Source organism: Triticum urartu, chromosome 2, assembly GCF_003073215.2.
Source record: "Triticum urartu cultivar G1812 chromosome 2, Tu2.1, whole genome shotgun sequence".
NCBI lineage: Eukaryota > Viridiplantae > Streptophyta > Magnoliopsida > Poales > Poaceae > Triticum > Triticum urartu.
This window is the reverse complement of record NC_053023.1, coordinates 182,094,928-182,119,984: the sequence shown is the minus strand read 5'-3', so window position 1 is coordinate 182,119,984 and position 25,057 is coordinate 182,094,928. Positions and strand designations below refer to the sequence as shown.

General features: G+C 46.5%; 1 protein-coding gene across 2 annotated transcripts; it reads left to right on the top strand.

Moving 5' to 3' along the window:
* Positions 1-7,681: 7,681 nt before the first annotated feature.
* Positions 7,682-24,733, top strand: LOC125536645 (DNA repair protein RAD51 homolog 3). Of its 2 annotated transcripts, XM_048699899.1 has the most exons (9): positions 7,682-7,978; positions 8,083-8,165; positions 20,246-20,368; positions 20,736-20,769; positions 20,841-20,911; positions 20,991-21,217; positions 21,424-21,555; positions 23,356-23,422; positions 24,327-24,733. In XM_048699899.1, the coding sequence occupies exons 2-9, from the start codon at positions 8,126-8,128 to the stop codon at positions 24,503-24,505; spliced, it is 873 nt and encodes a 290-aa protein (XP_048555856.1). In that variant the 5' UTR covers positions 7,682-7,978; positions 8,083-8,125; the 3' UTR covers positions 24,506-24,733. The 2 variants fall into 2 exon arrangements, with proteins under 2 accessions (XP_048555856.1, XP_048555855.1); XM_048699898.1 differs by lacking the exons at positions 7,682-7,978; positions 8,083-8,165 and adding an exon at positions 19,459-19,528.
* Positions 24,734-25,057: the final 324 nt, after the last annotated feature.

The window sequence follows — 25,057 nt, the reverse complement described above, 5'->3', positions numbered from 1 at the left end:
TATAGATGCATTAATTAAATAAGAGATATTGTGATATCCCAACAAAATATCCATGTTCCAACATGGAACAAACTCCAATCTTCACCTGCAACTAACAACGCTATAAGAGGGGCTGAGCAAAGCGGTAACATAGCCAAACAACGGTTTGCTAGGACAAGGTGGGTTAGAGGCTTGGCTTAACAATATGGGAGGCATGATAACAAGTGGTACGTATCGCAGCATAGGCATAGCAAAAGAGCGAGCAACTAGCAAGCAAAGATAGAAGTGATTTCAAGGGTATGGTCATCTTGCCTGACATCCCGCAAGGAAGAAGAACGAGTCCATGAAGAAGACAAACGGACGTAGACGAACGAATCCTCACAAACGCAGCGTTATCAGAACTAACCCGAAGAAGCACACCAGAAAGAAGCAAACAAAGATAATAAACAACCATCACATAAACATGGCATGATGCACAATCAAGTATGATGCATGTCCGGTTTAAAGAGGCATGGCATGGCAAAGTGCACAAGCAATTCTACAAATTAAGTGGAGATCAATATGCAACGAGTTGCACATTGACGAAACACCACAACAAGTTATTTAGTTCGATCTCGTTTAAGTACCCAACAAAATTAAATGTTGATTAACATGGCAAGAGGTGAAGCATAACAAAACTATACTATCTAAACAATTTAAATGGGGCCGGATATAACAAACAACAAATCCGGTAAATCCCCATATGCATTTACCAAATTAATGCAAACAACAAATTAAACATTCTTGATGTTGTTAACATGATGCGGATGACATGTGCAAGTTTATGCAAATTTTATTAAAAGTTGACAAGAGCATTAAGAAGCATTTGTCACCGTGGTGGAAAGAAAGGGAGTGCCACGGCAACGATAACGGTTCCGGTAGCTCACGGAGATACCGGTGCAAAAGGAAAAGTGACGGGAGCGGATGTTCGGAACATGCTAAAGATGGTGGGGTGATCCCGGATTTCGGGTGTCCCACGAGTTGGCGACAAGGGAACGAGTGACAAATTGGACACGGTGCAAACACGAGCATCTCAAACATCGCAAGCATTCGTTCACGGACGTCGTCTCGAGGTTATACCTTCGAAGCGTGCATTATCGGAACGGATCGAGTTCGGCGGTAGGGGTACACGTGTCAAAGGGGAAGTAGTTGTTCACGGGGTCGTCGTGGGAAGTAGCGGTTCACGCAACGGTAGTTGAACTTGATGTTTGCATTACACGGGTCTTCGGCGACGGTCGTCGTACATGGTTCGGAGTGGCACTTGCATCTTCGGACTTGTCGGTCTCGATTCTTGCGATGATAGCGGTATACGTCTCGTTTTCGAAGAGGTACTTGGGGTCATTTGAACTTGTCGGTCTCATCATCTCGAAGGGGTGCTTGACGTTCTTAGCAATTCCGAAGACGACGGTAGAGGTACACTTGTTGTAGGGGTACTTGTCGGATCCATGGCGACGGTAGAGGTACAAATGTTCTCGCGGTACTTGGGTCGTCGTGGAACTTGGCACATCCAAAGGGTACTTGATGGGTCCGAGGTCTCCGGCCGTAGTGGTACTTGGCGTCTCGTCGCGTAGTCGTTTGTTGTAGTCGGACTTGACAAAAAAAACACGCACCGGCTGTAGTTGTGGTACTCGTCCTTGTCGATCCAAAACAATGCGAGCTAAAAAGGCCTCTGGTCAGCAGCAAGGCCGGGCGGTGCATGAGCAGCGGCAAGAAGCGGGCACGGGCTCGCGGTGACAACGACGACGAACAGAGGCGCACGGAGAAGCAGCCGTCCGGCGATGGAGCAGAGGCGTCCATGGCCAGCGACCCAAGGTGTCGAAGATGGCCGGATCCGGGCCAGCTCGGGTTGAGGAGGCGAGGTAGTAGGCCGCAGGTGAGGGAGGAGGGCGCGGGGACCGGGTCCGGCGAGGAGCTGTGGGCGCCGGCGACTGCAGGAGACGGCGGTGCTCCTCGGGTCCGGTGAGGCGTTGTGGTCGCGCGAGGAGACGGGCGAACGGGCCAGGCAACGGCAGACGACGGGCACGACGCAGCTAGAGGGCGCCATGGCGCGCGCGGGAATGGGGTAGCCGAGGACGGCGGTTCGGCGCTGCGGCGGGCGACCGCGTAGGAGAGGGAGGCACGCGAGAGGATAGAGGAGCGTGAGGGGATCGAGTGAGTGGTCTGTGGCGGCGCGAGGGAACGAGAGAGAGGGTGCGCGAGGGAGATGTGGGTCGAGGCTAGGGTTAGATAGACAGGGGCCGGCTGGGCCTTGGGCCACTGGTGGGACGGGGCTGCTGGAGGCCCAAATGGCCAGGCTGGGCTCTCTCTCTACCTCTTAATTCTTCTCTTTACAAAACAGAGAAAAACAAGAGAAAGAAAAAGAGAGAAGAGAAGGTTAGAGGAAGAATTTGGGCATGTGGTTAATTTTCTTGGACTCCCAAAAATATGCTCGGTCCGAGAAAATTAGAAAAGGCGAAGATTGGAAGATATAAATTCAAATTCATTTGAATTTAATTCAAATGGGTTTGAACTGGGACTTGGTAAAAGGAAGGTCCAAAAATGTTCAGATTTTTGGTGGAGCTCCGAAAAATGACGAAAGAATTTATGGACAAAGTTCGAGGTCAAGAAGCGAGATAACAAAGGCATGGAGAAATTTTGCAAGTGTGTTTTAGGTGATTCCATAAGAATGGATTATTTATCATAGCTCCCTAAAATATTGGGAGGATATGTTATAAAGAGAAATCTCCACGTGAATTCCCTCGGTTTAAATGAATCAAAGATCCATGCCATTTATTTAGTTGAGTTAAGAAAAGAAATGACATGATGGCATGATGACATGATGCAATGCACATGATGTAAAGATGAAATGCAACGAACCAAACAAATCACACGACGACACCCGGAAACCCTGGAAGGCATCTGAAGCTCCGGTCTTGGGGCGTTACACTGGAGGGACCAGCCTCGTGAGGCTCGTCCTCAAGGCAACGTAGGCCTTCCTCCACTACCGCCACCACCCAGAAGGAATGATGACCACCATCAAGACGAGGGGCTGGGGGCTTCTAGGACCCGCGCGCTATCGCCTGCATCTTGGGTGGAGCTCAAGCCCCAGCCTCGCAGCGTATCTTCAAGCAATTTTCCCATGAAGTGAATGCAGTTCTCCCCAAGCTCGAGGCCACACGCCCGCTTAGATGGTCCAGGTGCCCCATCATGTTCAGTTCGGCAGATCAGCTCAAGTGCGCGACTACTGCAAGCGTCCTCCCAATGCTCTGTTTGACAGTCATCAGCAATGTGCAAGTTACCAAGACCCTCATCGACGGCGGTGCGGGGCTCAATGTCCTCTCCATCGACACGTTCGACAACCTACAAGTGCCATATGACTAGCTTCAGCCTACCAAGCCTTTCTCAGGAGTGACCAATGGCTCTACTACCCCGATCGGGCAGGTCCACCTCCCCGTTACCTTCAGAGAACGCAACAACTACCGCACTGAACTCATCGACTTCGACGTCGCCTACATCCACCTGCCATATAGTGCCATCCTCGGGTACCCAGCCCTGGTCAAGTTCATGGCGGTGACTCATCACGGCTACAACGTCCTCAAGATGTCGGGAAGCGGCGGAATCATCACAGTCCCATCGCGAAGAAAGAGACGCGATGTGCTCCCTCGAGTGTGCCTTCCAAACTGCAGCAATCGACGACCCCGACAGTCAGGACGAGTGCCCTCCTGAGGCCGCCCCCAAGAAGAAGAAGCAGTTGGGCCAAGCAGGGCCTCAGGCAAGCGGCGCCTCGTCAGGATCGGCGCCCGCGCCTGACCGAGGTGGATTATGGTGAAGGGGGGCACCGCACACGGCTAAAAGCAATCAACTTGTGTGTCCTAGGGTGCCCCCTGCCCCCATATATAAAGGAGCAAGGGGGAGGCCGGCCGACCCTAGGGGCGCGCCAAGGGAGGAGGAATCCTCCTCCTAGTAGGAGTAGGATTCCTCCTTTCCTAGTCCTACTAGGAGGAGAAGGGGAAAGATGGAAAGGAGAGGAAGAGGAGAAGGAAGGGGGGCGCCCCCCTCCCTAGTCCAATTCGAACTCTCTATAGGGAGGGGGTGCGGCTGCCCCTTGTGGGCTGCCTCCCCTCTTCCCTATGGCCCATGTAGGCCCAATCTTTCCCGGGGGGGGGGGGGTCCGGTAACCCTCCGGCACTCCGGTTTTCTCCGAAATCACCCGGAACATTTTCAGTGTCCAAATATAGTCGTCTAATATATCAATCTTTATGTCTCGACCATTTCGAGACTCCTCGTCATATCCGTGATCATATCCGGGACTCCGAACTACATTCGGTACATCAAAACACATAAACTCATAATACCGATCGTCACCGAATGTTAAGCGTGCGGACCCTACGGGTTCGAGAACTATGTAGACATGACCGAGACACATCTCCAGTCAATAGCGGAACCTGGATGTTCATATTGGCTCCCACATATTCTACGAAGATCCTTATCGGTCAAACCGCATAACAACATACGTTGTTCCCTTTGTCATCGGTATGTTACTTGTCCGAGATTCGATCGTCAGTATCTCAATACCTAGTTCAATCTCATTACCGGCAAGTCTCTTTACTCGTTCCATAATGCATCATCTCGCAACTAACCCATTAGTCACATTGCTTGCAAGGCTTATAGTGATGTGCATTACCGAGAGGGGCCAGAGATACCTCTCCGATACTCGGAGTGACAAATCATAATCTCGATCTATGTCAACTCAACAAACACCATCGGAGACACCTGTAGAGCATCTTTATAGTCATCCAATTACGTTGTGACGTTTGATAGCACACTAAGTGTTCCTCCGGTATTTGGAGTTGCATGATCTCATAGTCATATGAACATGTATAAGTTATGGAGAAAACAATATCAATAAACTAAACGATCATCGTGCTAAACTAACGGATGGGTCAAGTCAATTACATCATTCTCTAATGATGTGATCCCGTTTATCAAATGACAACTCTTTGTCCATGGCTAGGAAACTTAACCATTTTTGATCAACGAACTAGTCAAGTAGAGGCATACTAGTGACACTCTGTTTGTCTATGTATGCACACATGTACTAAGTTTCCGGCTAATACAATTCTAGCATGAATAATAAACATTTATCATGATATAAGGAAATATAAATAACAATTTTATTATTGCCTCTAGAACATATTTTCTTCATGGGGCAACCCCCCATTGACACCAAAGGCCCATTTAGTTCATTTTATATAAAAAATGTCATGTTATTAGAAAAAATGACATCTCTTACTAATAAAAATTTTCATCTCTTAATTTAAGAATGCCATATGAAGTAGTTTATTTTTTTACAGACTACCATGTAAATTTTTCCTAAAAAATGCCATCGGCTGAGAAATGGAGGCACGACACCAGCCACTGTGTTGCGCTGAGTGTTTTGATTCTCTAATACGTTCGCTAGCATTTATCACACAACAAAATAAAACCTGACGTGCGTAAACGAAACCGACGACAGATTGGGGGTTGCTCTGAAATCGCCCACAGCTGACGGTCCCAGTTAGCATTTCCGTTATTTATTTTTGGACGAGTCAGTCAGTCGGTTGGACTTGCTCCCTGAAAAACTCTGCCAAAATGATAAATTTCTCTCCTTCCCGCCTTATCGATCGCATAATTCGTGTAACCTGAAACTAATTTCGGGCTGGGCAACCCCTTTCGATGCCCACTTTGCTTTCCTTTTGTCGCCAGCCTGGACTAAAGAATAAGCCCTCTGTAATTCTTTTTCTGCTCTATATCAATAAAATGATATCTTATTCCCGAAAAAACTCTGCCAAAATGATAAGAGCATCTTCAGCCGTTGGTCCTTCAGGAGGGGCTAAAAATCGCCCCCTGGGACACACCGGCGTTAAACCGCGCACTGGGGGCGTGATGCTCCTCAGTCGCGACGCCCACGTTTTTTTGAAAAAGTTAAATACGACGTAAACATGGCTTAAATTTAACGCAAACATTGACGAGTTCGTTCAAATTTAAACATATTTTAAAAAAAAGAAAAAACTACTACGGGTTGCCCCCGCCGTTTCCATCGCCGCTTCTCGCCGTCTACCTCGCCGCTCCCCGCCGCCCGCCGCCCGCCTTTGCAGTTCTATATGCCGAGGAGGCGGTAGAACCGCGTGTAGTCGCAGCCGCCGTCGGCGGCGGCCCCGCCTCCGCCGCCGCCGTCCCTGCTGCATTCCTCCCCCAGTTGGTGTGGCGGGTTGGACGGTCCGGGGGCGTCCTCGTCGTCGTCGCTGTCGAGGACCACGATGTCGTGCTCGTCCTCGCGCCCACGCTTGCGGACGGCGATCTCTTCCAGGGCCCGGCGCTGTCGGACCATCTCGTTGTGGAGGTAGTCGTCCCGCGCCCACTGCAGGGCGTCCTCGTCGGAGAAGCCGCGCCGGGCTATTTCCTCGTACTCCGCGGGGAGGCCGGGCTCCGGCTTGGGCTCGACGAGGACGAAGCGGCCGAAGGGGGGGGTGGAGTCGCCGATGCGGACGCTGGAGCTGCGGGTGCGCGCGCTGACAGGCATGTCCTGGGGCTCCGGCTTGACGGGGCGGAGGCAGGGAGAGCCCGATGAGCGTCCGGACGAGGAGGAGGACGCCCCGGGCCGCTCCATGCGCCTCGGCGTCCAGGAGCTCCCACGGCGACGTGAGAAGGATGGGGGAGCGGGGTACTCGAGGCGCGGCGTGTTGCCGCCCTCGATGTACTCGAGGACGGCCTCCAACGTGCGGCCGGGCACACCCCACCACCGGCGCCGGCCCTCGGAGTTGAGCCTGCTAGAGGGCACGACGCCGTTCGTGGCCTCAAGCTGCTCGGCGTGACGACGACGGAAGTAGGGCTCCCAGAACGGGCTGTCGGGGACGTAGTGTGGCCCCTCCCTCGCCGCCTGCGGCAGGGACGCGCGGATACGTGCGATCTCCGCACGCCGCGCCGCCCCGGTGGGTGGTGGTGGCACCGGCACGCCGCCGACGCTGATCCTCCAAGCCCCGGGCACCCGCATGTCCGGCGGAACCGGTACTCGGCCTCGAAAAAAAGGCGAGCCTCGTCCTCGTGAAGATGGCGGCGCCCAAAGCCATTCGCCGCCGCGCCATCGCCTGGGAAGCGCTCGACCATTCTTCTGAACTGGAGACGGCGAGAGGAGGAAGGGGGGAGAAATGGGCGCGTCGGCGGTGGAGTATCTGTGCGTGTCTCCGGCGCGCTGGTGGTCGGCTTATATAGGCGGAGGCGCCGCGTGGTAGGCTTGACCGGCGCGTTACGCGTGACGTGGTGGCGTGGCGGGCGAGGGGACGCGCGTCGCCCGGCCTTCACTGCGCCGCCCGTGAAGGCTGACCGGCGCGGCAGCGCGCGCAGCTTTGACATTGATTTGCCGCGGGAAACGAGGCGATGAGGACGACGAAACGGCGAACGCGGTTGCCTGCGGCTCTTCGCGTCAAAAACGATTCGTCCGACGCCCTCGAGCAACCCCAGCGTGCCGGATTTAGGTTGGGTCCGCCGACGCCAATTTCGACTCGAGTCGGCGAAAACTGAGCCCTTGAAAACGTGACTGGCTGATTTTTTAACGTTGACGACCGAAAAATCGTCTGGAGGCCTTCTTGAGACGCGTCTGGAGATGCTCTAAAAGTCTCTCCTTCCCGCCTCCGCTTCCCTCTTCTTTCCCGGCGGCAGTGCGCACATCGTTACATCAAGGGAGCCGGAAGCTCTAAAATAAAATAAAAATAAAATAAAACAAATTCTCCTGACTCCTCTGCCACCGCTGGCGCCGCCCAGTCCTCGCTCGCGCCGCCGCGATTCGCCGCACTCGCCAGCACCGTCCGCGCCGCCGGCCAGCGCCGCCCCTCCGTCCACGCCGTCTGCCCGCGCCGCCCCTCCGTCTGCGCCGCCCGTCCGCGTCCTCTAATCGTCGCCGGCACATCCGTCCGCGCCACCCGCGCCTCCGACATCATCGCAGGTCAGTACATATGGTGCGCGGATCAAATGAATTTGCTTGATAGCTTCTGGTGCGTGGAAAGTGCTTAATAGCTACTGAATTTTCCTGCATCTACGAACCAACAGACACACCGACGAGGAGGCCTACGCCGCGCTCCGCGGACGCGACATGGCTCCCAACGAGACCGCGCAGAAGCTGCTCCTCCAAGGTATCTCCGCCCATGTTGATTCCGCTCGATTTGATTCTGCACGCAGCTGGTAGGAGGCGTTTGTGCGCTCGGTTTTAGCAGCGGGAAACGGGGGTTTCTCTTGGGCCCGTGAGGAAAGGATGCGGGATGCGCCTGATTTGATGTGTAACTGGTTGATTCGGGTTCTAGTGGTTCTAGGGTTTGTGTCGTCATTCTCTCTCTGTTTGATGCGTAGGGATTACCATGCCTGTGCGCAAGTTCCTGGGAATCACGTTGTAAGGTTTGTGTCTTCTGTTGGATTTGTCTAGTTTTTTTTGCTGTAGGGTTGCTGTTGATGCTGGCAACATATGTGGGGAAATGCCGGCTTTTAGTTGATATATGTAGCTGATCTTTACTGGAGGTATGGTATCCTGCTCTGAAGGATAACAGTACCAGTATGTTTGTTGGTGCTTCCTGGATCTGAGATGATAACAAACACTGGTCGTGGTGCTGTCTTTGAACTGAGGGGTGAGCATTGTTCTCTGCTTCTGTTGTTCTTTTCTATGGAACATGAGGCAGTGGTTTCTGTAGTTAGGCGCTGTCATCCTTTTGTGCATTTCTTATGCTATCTGCAGCTAACTTGGTGCGTCTCCTTTAAAGTAGTTTCTGGCTTGTTTTAATTTGTTGTGAAGCAAGTTAGGAAATGAGAAGCTCAAGCATATAAGGCAACTCATGTAAATATCTTAAAGTAAGACAAACTAAACCTAGCGCCCATTCTCATCCTCTCCCCTCCCGTGGCACCCTGTTGCTTGTGCTGCTCGTATTCACCTTCTGCTCATTTTCTCCTTGAAACCGTAGAATCTGTGCAGCCTTTTAAACCCCTAATTCCCTTCTTGGATGCACAAGGCCTTTTCCAAGTAATTTGGAGTTGCAAACAAAGGGTATTTTTGGTTGGTGCCCCAATTGACCCTACTAAATTGCTGTCAGCCCATGATACTTTGGCATTCACTTGGTTGGTTAAAAATATTTTGGTTGCCTATGGAGTATTGCCAACTCTCCTCACATTCTCTTCACAAATCTTGCCAAGTTTTCAGCCAACAAAGGACCAAGGAATCTCTAGCCAATTTTTTGGCTAGCGGCAAAATTTGGTAGGGCATGCTATCGCATGAACCAAACATACCCCAAGTTTCACTAGCAAAAAAGGCCAAGTTTATGTAATGGGATGCATAGTTTGTAAATCCCCATGTTTTCTTGTTCTGGCAGTGATCTTGTCGTGTTGGCCATTGTCATCACCTGGAGCAGATGATAATTACAATGTTGTTCCTCATGTCATGCTTGTACCAAAATTTCTGATTATTTTTTTGCTAAAATTGTCTGAGTACTGGTGTTGCAATCGTCAAAAGTATGTATTAACTGTTCAATTACCAATTTCCATTTTGACACATATTCCATGGAAATTGGAATTACAGCTCATCTCCATCTTGGGCTGAATTGAATTTTCCTCTTTAATTCTCCAGATCGTTTACAGAGTTGAGTTTTGACACTCAAACGGACCCCTAATGAAAATTTCAGACTCTTGACTTCCTTTTATATATGTTAGTTATAAAGAGACCCTTTGTATCTGGACGGACATGCACATAATAGTTTGTTTTCTGCCCATTCACATACCCTGTACTTAACACCCTGAAAATTTATCTCCTCCATAATGACTTTTGCTCTCCACCATCCCAAGAGCTGCCCCCCCCCCCCCCCCCCCCCCATAGTGTCACTGTTTTAGACTTTACGCCTCAAACCCCTCTGCCTCTCAAGCGTGTTGCTATGATTGCCCGTCTTGTTCTAGGGTTCTACGTCATCATGACATCACATGCCCCTGCTGTCTCCACTCTCCACCCGTAGTCTTGGACATTGGTTGAGTTACGAGCTTCCAGTCACCCAGTGATTACTTGAACCCACAATTTTTTTGGTGTGCCTATGCACAGCCGCACACCATCTGCATCCTCTCCTGTTGTACTTGTACAGATATGAACTATGAGATCCAGGAGGCTGTCGATATTCTCAAGTTCATTGAGGGTGCAAACAAGTTCAATGGAGCGAAAGATCCTAGAGGCATTCTCAGAGAAACATACTCCTTGACTCCTTGTACGATGCCGTTTCTTGGCTATTGCTTGTAAAATGTGTTATAATTCTGTTCATCCTGTTTTGTTATGCTCGGCCAATTTATTTCCCCTTTTGGACTCGAGTAAGGTAATTGTGAAGCTATGATAATGAGATATTTTATGTAATCGGTATTCATGTCCTAGTTGTGGTCATTTAGATGCCCTTCTGCATATCTGTGGTCATTATCTGAACTTTGATATGTCCTGCTGCCAATGTGCCTGTTGACACACGAACACGTCACGTGTACCCTCGACGCCGGGGGTGATGCACCGCAGCTCACGTCGAAGGAGACCCGACCGACAGCGCGATACACAAGACAGTCGGCGGGCGCTTTTGCAGACCCGAAACCCCGCGCACCCGGGAGGGACCCCGTCAGGGATTGCGGCGGCTATGGGCTGCCCTAGGTCGATTCGCTCGCCCCTAGAGCCTCGGGATTCGCAGCTCTCAAACACGAAGAACAGCGAAGAACGAGAGAGAAAAACGGTGGAGAGATAAAACGTAGATGAAAAAGTAGTATATTGATTTGTTCGATTGTGTGTTGTTCAATCGGCCGTCACCCCCAACATATATAAGAGGCGGCTGGACTTCCCGTACAAGCAAACGATTCATCTAGGCTTTCCTTACAAGAAAATTACATCAATTCACGACCTAGAGTCCTAGTTCTGGTCCCACTTGGATTCAGCCCGAATCTGATTCAATCTTCTGTCTTGCTCCTTGCGCGGGCCGTGGAATCTGCATATGACTTCCGATGGAGACGGTTCAAATATCAATTTTGTACGCTTCGATGAGGCCAACAATCCGTATGTTGATCACTTTTCCAAATAAGGCCATCTTGAATACTCCACGGGATCATCTTTAATTTCGAGTCGGACTCGGCCATGTAGCTGACTGGACCATCCGACTCTTGTAGCGTCTCTGCAGGTCGTATACTACGTCGGATGATGATGACTCCAAAAGCAAAGTTGACCGTTTCGACGTTACGAATAACTTTAATGTTGAACACTTCTTCATCCGAGTCCATCTAGATAATCATTTGAGCCCATCTTCAGCTTCTGGTCGGTTTGGCCTTGACAGTTTCCACCCAGCAAGCTCTTTCCTGGCAAGCTTTTCAGCCCCGGCAAGGTCTTCGCCCGGCAAGCTTTTCCCCCCGGCAAGCTTTCCTCCCCGGCAAGGTTTCACACCGGCAAGCTTCTCCGCCGGCAAGCTTTCCACGCCGGCAAGCTCCTCCGCCGACAAGCTTTCCACGCCGGCAAGCCCTCACATCGGCAAGGTTTTACCCCGGCAAGGTTTCATTCAGCCGGCGAAGGCCGAATACTTTCTTACTCAGGGCCGGCCCGCGAAGTGTTGCCTCTAACTTTTGCATACGAACCCGGATTCGTGACCATGCCAAAATCTGGTGTCAACACATGCCCCCCTGTTTTTCGACAAACTTTGTCGAAAAATAACTTATATTGTGTTTGTTCTAAGGACGATGTCAACACTCCATCGGCCATTTATTTTCCTCAGGACGATAATCAGGTATCGGCCATGTCTGTGCTAAGGGCGATAGTCATATATCAGCCATTGCCCACTTAGGCTTCTTGCCACACACTTGGGTGGTATTTCTTCAAGTACTTGCCGTTGAGAGCTCGAGGTAACAGTGCCCCTTGTACGGATTCCACCAAATAAGAGTTTCCGGGAACTATTCTTGCAATTCTAAAAGGACCTTCCCAACTTGGAGACCACTTCCCGAATTTTCTGTCCCTTGAACCAATCGGGAGAATTACTTTCCAGACGAGATCGCCAACTTGAAAATTCTTCAACTTAACCTTCTTATTGTAAGCCCTTGCTACCCTCAACTTGTCCCTCTCTACGGCCTTCAAAGCAGCCAAACGTTTATCGGCAATCTCATCAATATTGTCCATCATCAAGTTCTAAAAGTCTACTACCGATAAATCATTTTGTTTGGCTATTCTCAAAGCATTCAAATTCACTTCCATCGGTAAAACAGCCTCTTGACCGTATACTAGCTCATATGGAGTCACCTTTGTAGCACCATGTCTTGAGATCCTATGTGCCCACAAAGCTTCAGACAACAACTCATGCCATCTCCTTGGATTATCCTCAATCTTCCTCTTGATGAGCTTGATTAAAATTTTATTGCTAGACTCAGCTTGTCCATTGGCTTGGGCATAATATGGAGACGAATTGAGCAATTTTATGTTATAAGATTCGACAAATTCTCTAACTTGGTGTGACATGAAAGAGGAGCCTTGATCTGTAGTCAATGTTTGGGGAATGCCGAATCTATGAATAATGTGCTCGGTTATGAATTTAATCACCTCCGTATGTGTCATGTTCTTGAGAGGTACTGCTTCAGACCATTTAGTGAAATAATCGGTTGCCACCAATACGAACCGATGCCCCTTTGAGGAAGACGGATGAATTTGTCCAATAAAGTCTAAACCCCATCCTCTGAAAGGCCACGGCTTGATAATGGGATGTAACATAGCAGCAGGAGCCAACTGAATATCACCAAATTTTTGACAAGCTTCACACCCTTTGTAATATCTGAAGCAATCATTAATCATAGTCGGCCAATAAAATCCAGCACGTTGTAGCAACCATTTCATCTTGGGAGCTGATTGATGAGTGCCACAAATACCTTCATGGACCTCCCCCATAGCAACTCTCGCTTGGTCCTCGTCCAAGCACTTTAGAAAAACATCATCAACCGTTCGGCGATAGAGATCATCATCTCTCATTGTATACTTGAAAGCCATCCGCCGAACAGCCCTGTCCACCCTTCTACTAGGATCACACAAATAATCAACAATGGGTTTCCTCCAGTCTTGACTTTCTCCTGCATTGAATATTTCATTAATGGCGGAAACGGTGGGCTTCGGTTCGGCCTCCCCTACGTCGGCAAGACTAGACATCGGCTTTTCAGAAATATGAAACACGCCATGATCAACATGGTAGCCGGATGCCTATTGTGCCAACTCATTTGCTTTCCAATTGTCATGTCTAGATATATGAGCAATGCTAAAACAATCCAAATTAGAAATTATATCTAGACATTTATTAAGATAAACATTAAGTGATTCGTCCAAACACTGAAAGACTTTGGATATTTGCTGCACCACTAGTAACGAATCACCATAAGCCTCAATATGTGTAACACCTATAGTAAGCAACATCTCTAAACCAAATAACAATGCTTCATATTCGGCTTGATTATTTGTGCAAAAATATTCTAAGCGGCATGAGGCTTCAAAAACAGCACCATGAGGAGATATGTAAACAATACCAACACCTTGGCCATTGCTACAAACTGAACCATCAAAATATAATCTCCACGGTAGTAATGAGACAAGGTTTATATCAATGTCATACTTGTCATCAATCCGATGTTCAACAATAAATTTAGCAACGATTTGGCCTTTCATGGATTTTAGAGATTCATAAGCCAAATCATATTCAATCAAAGCATAAGCCCACTTGCCAATTCTACCACTAAGAATTGGCCTATGCAACATGTATTTAATGACATCGGTTTGACAAGCTACTATACAAGCACTCGGCACTAAATAATGTCTCAATTTTGTGCAAGCATAATATAAGCATAGACATAGTTCCTCAATAAATGTATACCTTGTCTCGGCGCCCAACAAGCGTCTGCTCAAATATGTAATAGCATGCTCTTTTCCCTCGGTTTCTTGAGTCAAAACAGCACCAATAACTTCTTCTGCTGCAATGTAAAGCCTGAAGGGTTCCCTATGCTTGGGTGCTTTCATCACCGGAGAAGTGCATAAATAATTCTTGATCATATCAAATGCTTCTTGCTGTTTTGCCCCCCAAGTGAAATCAGCATCATTCTTTAACCGAAGGATAGGAGTAAACGCATCAACCTTCCCTGACAAATTAGCTATGAACCACCTTGCCAAGGAACTTTTGCATATCTCTCTTGCATCTTGGAGCTTCCACTTTCTGTATGGCCTCTATCTTTTTGGGATCAATCTCTATGCCATCTTCATGGATAATGAAACCCAAAAACTTACCAGCCGACACACCGAATGCACACTGCAAAGGATTCATCTTTAGTCCATACTTTTTCATTCTTTCAAAAGCTAAACGCAAATCGGCCAAGTGGTATTCAAAAACATCCGATTTGACAACAATATCATCAATATAAACTTCAAGTATGACACCGAGTAAATCATGAAAAATCAAATTCATAGCCCTTTGATATGTGGCGCCAGCATTCTTTAATCCGAATGTCATCACTGTCCACTCGAATAAACCAAGAAAACCAGGGCAACGAAAAGCTGTCTTGGACATGTCCTCTTCGGCCATAAAAATCTGATTGTATTCGGCATTACCATCTAGAAAGCTAATAACTTTATGTCCAGAAGCATCATTAATAAGCATATCGGCTATTGGCATGGGATACTCATCTTTGGGTGTAGCCCTATTCAGATCTCTAAAGTCAATGCACACCCTCAACTTGCCGGATCCTTTCTTTTCCACTGGGACAATGTTAGAAATCCACTCGGCATACCTGCAAGGTCTAATAAAATTAGCTTTAAGCAAACGACCGATCTCTTCCTTGATCCGGTCATATGTTTTTGGATTAAACTTTCTGGCCGATTGTTTATATGGTCTAAAACCAGCCTTTATAGGTAACCGATGCTCCACTAGCTCTCGGCTTAAACCTGGCATCTCATGATATTCCCACGCAAAGCAACAGACATATTCTTTCAACAGCTCGATCAACGTAGCTTTATGATCGGCTCTTAAATTTGCATTTACAAATGTCGGCCTAGGAGTTGAACCATCTCCTATATCTATCTCTTCTAATGGATCAGCCGATGTAAAACCTTGTCCTAATTTATCCATATCATCTAACTCTTTTATGGATTCATACATACCGTTCTCATTGGACCGATATTCTACAAGTCGCTTTTGTAACCACTCTGAGTTAGGATCCATTTAAACATATCATACCTTGACCGATTGCATTCAGTCGGCTTTAAAGAGACGGGCACGAAACCATTCTTGGTTGCGCTGAGAAAATCGAATTCTGACAAGTCACGTCCCGTCAAGCAAGTAGCATTTGGGTGTTGCCAATCCACCGATGCCTCGGCCAAAGCAACACAGGCCGAGTTATCCGCATGAATGACTTCCACTTCATCATCAACCCACTGGATCAAAAACTGGTGCATAGTGGATGGCACGCACTGGTTTGCATGAACCCAATCACGGCCTAGTATGACATTGTAGTTACCTTGCACCTCAGCGACAAAGAATGCGGTAGCCAAAGTTTTACTTCCCACCGTGAGCTCCACATACATCACACCTTTGGCTTCAGTTTTCTCTTTGCCTTCAAATCCATTGAGCACTATGTTGGTCTTTATCAACTCTTCATCATGCAGCCCCAATTTTTTGAAGACCGAATACGGCATAAGATTCACCACAGCACCACCATCAACAAGCATCCGAGTGAGCGGTGATCCATTGATATGACCTCCGAGATACAACGGTTTCAGATGCGTTACTGGGTCTTTTGGCTTCTCGAATATTGCATTTTTAGGGCCAAAATCCAGCTGAGCCACCTCCCCTTCCTCATTGACAGCACGAAACTCAGCAGGTAAGTAATATACCATATTGATATCCATAACTTCATGAACCGGCGTAGACTCATAGTCCAACATATCATCCTCTTCTTCAAGTGCATCCACCGATTCTGAAATTTGTCTAAGTGAAGGAGAAATAAGAAGTGTCGCAGACGATGTAATAGCTGTCGCATCGTCCTCCTTTGGTGGCGCAGGTGCTGCTGTGATAGGTGTAGAAGCAACTGCATCTTGTATTTGCTTAGGCCTCCACACTTGTTTTGTAGGCACCATGGGCCGAGTGTCATTGAACAACTTATCCCTTTGCTTCTCGGCTTCTTGTTTTGTCATCTCTTGACTCCTTAACATCTGTAGTTTCCTTTTTTGTGTTTTTGTCAGCCCTGGAGGACACCACTTTGGCTGAGTGTATTTAGGATCTCTCATCTTTACTTGGCTGGTGTTTCCTTCAAGGTCATTAGCCAAGTACTTTGGCGCGATAGCAAGTATCGGCTCAGTCGGATCGTTATGCATAATCGGCTGTTGTATGGCGAATGTTTCGGAGCCCAAGATGAGTGAGTCGGTATCGGTTTTTTCCTTGCCTTTGCTTGACTCGACCATTGCAGCACTTGGCGATTTAACACGCCATTCTTGCTTGCCGACCCTTTTTTGATTATCTTGCACTGGCCGATTGACACCATTGTTCAAACGGCCTCGTGTGGGATAAGAAAGTCTCTCACAAACGGGCCTCCTTGGTTCTGCCCAACCTAGATGAAAAGCATAAGGGGCCATTGGGGGCTGCCTCCATCCTCCATTGAAGTCCCCCATGTAGTATGGCACATAGGGGGGTGGCGGCATCCATGGTCCTGGCGCCCACGACCCATATGGCCTTGCATGATGCTGAAATTCTTCCTGAGGAGGTGACCTTGAGCGCTTCCAATTTGATGACCGGTTAGAGCTAGAACCGGCCGCATGATTGGCATACTTGGACAACAACATATCAAAAGTTGGCTTGATTTTCTTGCGCTGCACTTTTGCCTCATTCCTCTTCCACTTGCCAACTTCTGGACTCTTGGGTTTGACAAATTTAACTCGAGTATTTTCTTGCACTTGCGGTTGCCCTCCGAGTGTAGGATTCTTGATGGTGACATTGATCACTTCCTTGCCATCGGGCTGCTTATCAAGCACAACATGTCTCCCCAAGACCTTGTTGCCCTCCTTGTCTTTCCTGGGCTCACCAATAATGACATTAGTTTTATTAGCAGATTCGGCTACTTCTGGCCGAATGAGTAGCTTCTTCCCCTCCAAATCCATGGTATTCATTGGAAAAGGTTGTTTATCAACTCGCATCTCGGAAAAGTTCAATCGTCCGTCATTAATGGCCGATTGTATCTGTCGTCGAAAAACACTGCAATCATTAGTAGCATGAGAAAAGAATTATGATACTTGCAATAAGCGCGCCGTTTCAGCTCTTCAAACGGCGGTAATGTATGAGATATTCTAATAATCTTAGCCTGCAGCAAAGCATCAAATATTCTATCACACTTAGCAATGTTAAAAGTAAACTTCATCTCCTCATCACGATTCTTATGAATCGGTTTCAGATCATTGCAAGTAAAGGGTTTGGCTTTAGATGGCCAAACAAATTCAGTAGAAAAAACATCACTCTCATCGTCCGAGTGATCACTATCATATTCCACCATATTCATCTTTGGATGATCGGCTTTGTATCTATGCACTTCTTTGAGGTCTTTGCTTCGGCTTTCCTGAGCCAAAGCCCTTTGTAAGACTTGGTTGATATTTAAGAACTCATAGCCTTCTAGCTTTTCTCTAATGGGAGTTCTTAAACCACTCAGCACCAGGTCCGCCAAGTCCCTCTCGGTTATCACCAAACTAAAACACCGGTTTTTTGTTTCTCTGAATCTCTTGACGTAATCGGAGACCGATTCATCATGCTTCTGTTTAACCGATGTTAGATGTGACAACTTAAGCTCATTGTCGTCGCTATAAAAGTGATCATGAAACTTCTGCTCTAGCTGCGACCAAACCCGAATGGAACCATGTGGTAAAGAAGAAAACCATGAAAATGCGGTACTAGTTAATGATAAAGGAAATAAACGCACTTTCAATTCATTCAATGAGCCTGCCTCACCTAATTGTGCTAAATATTGACTAACATGCTCCCATGTGGTTTTTGTGCCTTCTCCATTAAACTTAACAAAATCTGGAATTTTATATCCTGGAGGGCACTGGATGGCATCAAAGTACTCGGGGTACGGCTTTTGGTAAATCCGATTCCGAGGTAACTCAACTCAAAATTCTCTCGAAGCATCTTAGCCATCTCCTCTCTAAGATTAGCTAGACCATCATCCATAGTGGACGATGAAGCTTGTGGCAGTGGCATAGGAGGAGTAGGGTTACTAGCTGTAGGTAAGAATTGTGGCATGTATGTCGACCCATAATTCGGTAGTGGTCGAGTGGTTGCAGCTGTAGGTAGGGTTTGGTTCGGCGTTGCCACCGAACCTGGCATGCTCATAATAGGGTTGATGGGTGCAGTCACAATCTGATTTGTTTGGGTAGGATAATAAGCCATCGGCACGGGAGGCGCCGATGCAATAGGTAAAGCCAGATTAGGGTTTTGCACACTAGCAGCTACACCATCATTACCACTAGACGATTGAGACGTATTCTTCTGAGCATTAGTATTTTCTATGAAAGTTTGGTAGACTAGATTGTTACCATCAGCAATACGACTTTCAATCTCAGCCCATTGCTCAGGAGAAAAGGCAGTACTTACAGAGGGTTTAACCTGCTCGGCTTGAAGAGGAGGGAACTTGATTTCTTCAATCGGAGTGATGTTGCCTTGGCGATCCTTGTTGAACTTTGCAAGGAACTCCTGCAAGTCCTTCTCCTCGCGCGCCTTCTTGTACTCCTCATAAACTTGGCGATGATCGGCCGATATCTCATCAAGACTGGGCTTAATGATGTTATCGGCGTCTACCTCAGATGGCTTGGGAATATCAGACATGGTGGATGATGACGATTGATCTTCGATCCCCAGCGGAGTCGCCAAAAAGTGTGTTGGCACACGAACACGTCACGTGTACCCTCGACGCCGGGGGTGATGCACCGCAGCTCACGTCGAAGGAGACCCGACCGACAGCGCGATACGCAAGACAGTCGGCGGGCGCTTTTGCAGACCCGAAACCCCGCGCACCCGGGAGGGACCCCGTCAGGGATTGCGGCGGCTATGGGCTGCCCTAGGTCGATTCGCTCGCCCCTAGAGCCTCAGGATTCGCAGCTCTCAAACACGAAGAACAGCGAAGAACGAGAGAGAAAAACGGTAGAGAGATAAAACGTAGATGAAAAAGTAGTATATTGATTTGTTCGATTGTGTGTTGTTCAATCGGCCGTCACCCCCAACATATATAAGAGGCGGCTGGACTTCCCGTACAAGCAAACGATTCATCTAGGCTTTCCTTACAAGAAAATTACATCAATTCACGACCTAGAGTCCTAGTTCTGGTCCCACTTGGATTCAGCCCGAATCTGATCCAATCTTCTGTCTTGCTCCTTGCGCGGGCCGTGGAATCTGCATATGACTTCCGATGGAGACGGTTCAAATATCAATTTTGTACGCTTCGATGAGGCCAACAATCCGTATGTTGATCACTTTTCTAAATAAGGCCATCTTGAATACTCCACGGGGTCATCTTTAATTTCGAGTCGGACTCGGTCATGTAGCTGACTGGACCATCCGACTCTTGTAGCGTCTCTGCAGGTCGTATACTACGTCGGATGATGATGACTCCAAAAGCAAAGTTGACCGTTTCGACGTTATGAATAACTTTCATGTTGAACACTTCTTCATCCGAGTCCATCTAGATAATCATTTGAGCCCACCTTCAGCTTCTGGTCGGATTGGCCTTGACAGTTTCCACCCAGCAAGCTCTTTCCCGGCAAGCTTTTCAGCCCCGGCAAGGTCTTCGCCCGGCAAGCTTTTCCCCCCGGCAAGGTTTCACACCGGCAAGCTTCTCCGCCGGCAAGCTTTCCACGCCGGCAAGCTCCTCCGCCGGCAAGCTTTCCACGCCGGCAAGCCCTCACATCGGCAAGGTTTTACCCCGGCAAGGTTTCATTCAGCTGGCAAAGGCTGAATACTTTCTCACTCAGGGCCGGCCCGCGAAGTGTTGCCTCTAACTTTTGCATATGAACCCGGATTCGTGACCATGCCAAAATCTGGTGTCAACAGTGCCACACGATTCAGTAGCTTTGCGAGCCGTTGTACCTGTTGCTCTTGATTTTTTTCACGTTTTATATATCCTCGATATAACAATGAATTGTAATAGTACTGCATCTCATTCATTCAATACGTTGCAGGAGCCCAAAATGCATGGGATATGCTGTCTGAGGAGCAATCACAGAAACACATCACTACTGGCTCTGGTGACTTGAACGGCATACTTGGTGGAGGGATTCATTGTAAAGAAGTTACTGAGATAGGTGCGCCTTTTTAACATCTTTCTTGCTGAAGGAATGCATTGGACTTCTTGGTTAACCATATAATCAAGTGGGCAACTTTTAGTCTGTTTATCCTTTAGCTCTGTTTCTATAGCTTGTTTCTTGGTTTCCTGTCTTCTAGCAATAGTGCTGTTAACTTATTCTACTGTTGTGATTAATTGTATGAAGTTAGTGAGTCTTTTTCTTTTGCAGGATGAAGTTAGCGAGTCTTTGTTCTACTCTTTTTATCACTTGTGCATGAACATCTCATAAGGGCTTTCATTTTTCTCTGTTGAGTTTGTTATGTAAAACAGTATGCCCGTTGATGTATCTGTGGTGACTAGACTAATCAACTACTAGATTTATTCAGGTGGGGTTCCAGGAATTGGTAAAACTCAACTGGGGTATGTGCACCTACTATTGATCCAATGCAATTTCAGAAGAAAATTACCATACTAAGTGCCAGCTTTTGTAGGATTCAGCTAGCAATCAACGTACAAATTCCCGTGGACTATGGTGGCCTTGGCGGCAAAGCAATTTATATTGGTATAGTGGTTTCACAGAAAGCAATTGTGTCGTGTGTCTTTTGAGAAACTATTAACAATATTTCATTTCATTTTAACAGATACAGAGGGCAGTTTCATGGTTGAACGCGTCTATCAAATTGCTGAAGGGTGTATCAGTGACATAATGGAGTATTTTCCATGCCACCATGACAAGTCGTCATCTGGCCAAGAAAATCTGCAGCCTGAGAGTTTCCTGGCAGGAATCTACTACTTCCGAATATGCAGCTACACTGAACAGATTGCGGTGATAAACTATCTGGAGAAATTCCTCAGAGAACATAAAGATGTAATATTCTTGAACAACTGAGTCTTCAGGTTTAATCACCTGAATTATGTTCAATGTTTTGTCCTTCACCTCTATTTTGCCTCAAGATGAGTTTTCTGGCAGTTGTATGTTTGCAGAAATTATTTTTCCACCCTTCCCTTCTTAGCAGTGTCTACCAGAATTGGTTGAGTGTTACCTAATAACCATTATTTTTCTATGCTTTACAGGTGAGAATAGTTATTATTGATAGTGTTACTTTCCACTTTCGACAAGATTTCGATGATCTGGCTCTGAGGACTAGAGTGCTCAGTGGATTATCATTGAAGTTGATGAAGATTTCAAAGTCATATAACTTGGCGGTAAGTTTCACAAACCGTCTTGACATTGATGCGGAAACTGTTATCAGGGGTGTATTAGTTTTGTAGACAGATTTGTCATGTTATTATGCAGAACCATGGTGGATTATCATTGGTTGTGATATTGTTTGAACTTTTCAACTTCTGCAAGATTTGTCATGTCATTATGCCTTCTGTCCCCCATGGTCTTCTGCTAGGCATATGTATTGGTAATTTCAAGCTAATGTTCCTGTTGTGAAATTGTATACTTGTATTCTAGGTGCCGATTTATAGCCCATATCCGCCTTGCGTATTAAAATTCAGATTATGGATAAACTATGAAAAATTGTGCTAGTTGAGTTGAGAAACCATATAGCAGTTCCTATAAATTAACTGGGCTCTATTCTTATTACTGAGGTAGTACTAGTAAATGGATTTTTTCTATGCACATAAATGTTACTCCCTCCGTCCCATAATGTAAGACATTTTTTGACACTACACTAGAAGGGAGTAGCATTATGAAGGAACACACATTTTGGGTATCGTTGCTGGCTGGTCCTCGATCATACCCAGCTCGGCCCCGGTTTTTTCCACGCTCGAGGACTGGTGGAACAAAAATATTGAGGCTTTTGACTCGTCGGGGCAGAGGCATTTTGGCAAGGTGCTCATTTATGTGTTGTGGCATGTGTGCAAGGAGAGGAGCCGGAGGCTTTTTGAGAATGTCTCTTTGCTAGTGTTGGATGTTCCTTACCTTGTCAGGGAGGGCCTTGTCCAGTTGGGGTTGGCTAGGCAAACGGCATTAATTCTTAGGGCCTTTTTGGTTTTGTAAATATCTTCTGTACACTTTTGTATTCCCCCCTATCTATATGAAATTGGCAGAGGGCCTGCCCCTTGTCGTCAAAAAAATACATTTTGGGGTGGAACTCTGCTGCTGTCCCGGGTATGACCTGCTTTAATACCACTACTCCCTCCGTTCCTAAATATAAGTCTTTGGAGAGATTCCACTATGGACCACATACGGAGCAAAATGAGTGAATCTATACTCTAAAATGCATCTAGATACATCCGTATGTGGTCCATAGTGAAATCTCTACAAAGACTTATATTTAGGAACGGAGGGAGTATATAGCTGTTTCTTGCATGCTTTGACAACAGCCCATCTATTTCTGATTACTTGCCTTCGTTATCTGATCTGTTTGTACTACGTTGTTTTATCCGGTTCCATTCTTTTATTCGTTACAGTAATAACAAGTGAAAATTCCATATATACTACTGAGAATTTGGTCAGTTCCCGATATGCCACTCAAAAAAATCCTGGCTCCAAATGTACCACTCAAAATTTGAGCCAGTTCCAAATATGCCACAATCGCTAGTTGACTGTTAGTTGACTGTGAAGTGTCTGCTGAGAAGACGATGTTGCCCTTTGTGCCAACTTCTTCATATGCCACTGATAGATGTAGTAGTAGATGTGTATGTAGTCATGTTTTTGTATTATATGGCAGAAAATATTTGTCACCTTTTGGTAGTAGAGAGTTCGGGAGAGAAGCAGGCACATGAAAAGAAACATTAGTAAAGGTATCTTTGTCGATGTGGCAAAAATCTGATGGCCAACACCCAGTCTATTGACAGTAGATATTTGGAACTGCCATAAAATTTGGGTGTTCTAATTGGAATTGGGATTTTTTTAGTGACATATGCAGAACTGACCAGATTTTCATTGGTATATATGGAATTTTCTCTAGAAACAACTCAATGATGATGTGTAAGTTAAGAACTACCCTACTCAATGAGGCTAACAGACTTATGTCATATTTCTTTGAGCAGGTTGTCTTGTTGAACCAAGTAACTACTAAATTTACAGAAGGATCATTTCAGTTAACTCTTGCTCTAGGTTAGTTCCTATCTATGTAACTATGACCCTTAATTTTGCCTTCCAATCATTTACAGATGCCCATGATTTTAATTGTTTTCTAAAGAAAACTTCTGAAATCAACAACACTATTTCCTACGTGATGTTATTTTGTCAACATTACATTTGTTTGTTATACATTCAAACTAATGCAAGAGTTTGCTATCTCCGGTCAAAGAAATTAACATTACAATATAATTAGCTGACGAAATTGTGTTTTGAAGACAATTTCGATGTCCAAAACTTTAACATTTTGTGACTAAAGGTAGTATTATTAATTTACATGACATTCTTTTCCTTAAACGAAATTATCCAAATATTGTAACACACAATTGTATATGAGGTGCGCAATTATTGCTTATAAAGGAAAACTTCATTAGCTTGATTGATTCTGCTTCTTATTTGGGTTTCTCTTTAAACAAGAACGACAAGTAGCTTGTAGCTTCTGCCCATTTCTTCAAAATACATTTGTAGTGACATTTCCTAGAGTGATTGATTCTGCTGCTTATTTGGGTTTCTCTTTAAAGAAGAACTGCAAGTAGCTTGTAGCTTCTGGCCATTTCTCCAAAAATTACACTATTTTCTGTGTTGATGAGTTGCTAAAAAATGTTCCGTTCTAATGGTCGACAGCATCTCCGAAGGGGTTAGATGTTAGCTCGCAAAATAATTTTTCCAGTGGAATTGCTGACAGTAAGGCAATGATAATATTAATATATGAGTGTTTGGACATCTCTATGGTTCTGCAAAAGCTTAATGTTCCATCTCTGAATATTCCATGAATTGGGTAGTAAGAGTGTAGCGGAACTTCTAATTTATGTACAAACCTGTTGCTGGTTCTGAGGCTGATCGACTCAGGAAATGAACACAATGCAATGCTGTTATGCAGGTGACAGCTGGTCCCACTCGTGCACAAATCGACTGATTCTATACTGGAAAGGGAACGAGCGGTGTGCATACCTGGACAAGTCCCCTTCACTTCCTGTAGCTTCAACACCGTATGCAGTGACAAGCAAAGGGGTGAGAGACGCTGGCAGTTCAAGCTGCAAGCGAGTTAGGGTAATGTAGCAACGTTGGAATGCATGGTCTCGCATCCAAAGAATTGCGCCATTCGCTTAGGCATTACTCCCTCTGTTTTAAAATAGATGACTCAACTTTGTACTAACTTTAGTATAAAGTTGGGTTATCTATTTTGAAACGGAGGGAGTATGTGCCATGTGTAAGTAGCTACTGGAAAAGCGAAGTTCAACTCATTTGGTTGATCCATTGATTCAAAGATGCACTCCTGTTGATTCATCTGCCCCAACATGTAAAATGTCAAATGACAGCATATCTGCAGTTCTGCGGTGAACATGATCGGAAACGGGTAGTAGTAGCACCACGGGGCCGGTAGGAATACCGTTGTGCCATGTAGTATTAAGATTACAACGACAACAACAACATTCTTTAGTCCCAAATAAGTTGAGGTAGGCTGAAACCTATAAGATCTTGAAATCAACTCATGGTTATGACAAGTGGATAGTAACTTTCACACACCCCTTTACATGGCTAGTTCTTTGGTGAAACTCTTGCACGGGCTCCTATCATGTTAGGTTTGGTTCATCTTGACCTCTCTTACAT

Bases quoted from the DNA above. Each gene is read 5' to 3' on its own strand.
- LOC125536645 (XM_048699898.1), top strand. From the start codon at position 19,477: ATGGAGACGGTTCAAATATCAATTTTGTACGCTTCGATGAGGCCAACA. The intron at 20,770-20,840 runs GTATGTGCACCT...CAGCTTTTGTAG, and splicing joins ATTGGTAAAACTCAACTGGG to GATTCAGCTAGCAATCAACG. The intron at 21,556-23,355 runs GTAAGTTTCACA...TTCTTTGAGCAG, and splicing joins CAAAGTCATATAACTTGGCG to GTTGTCTTGTTGAACCAAGT.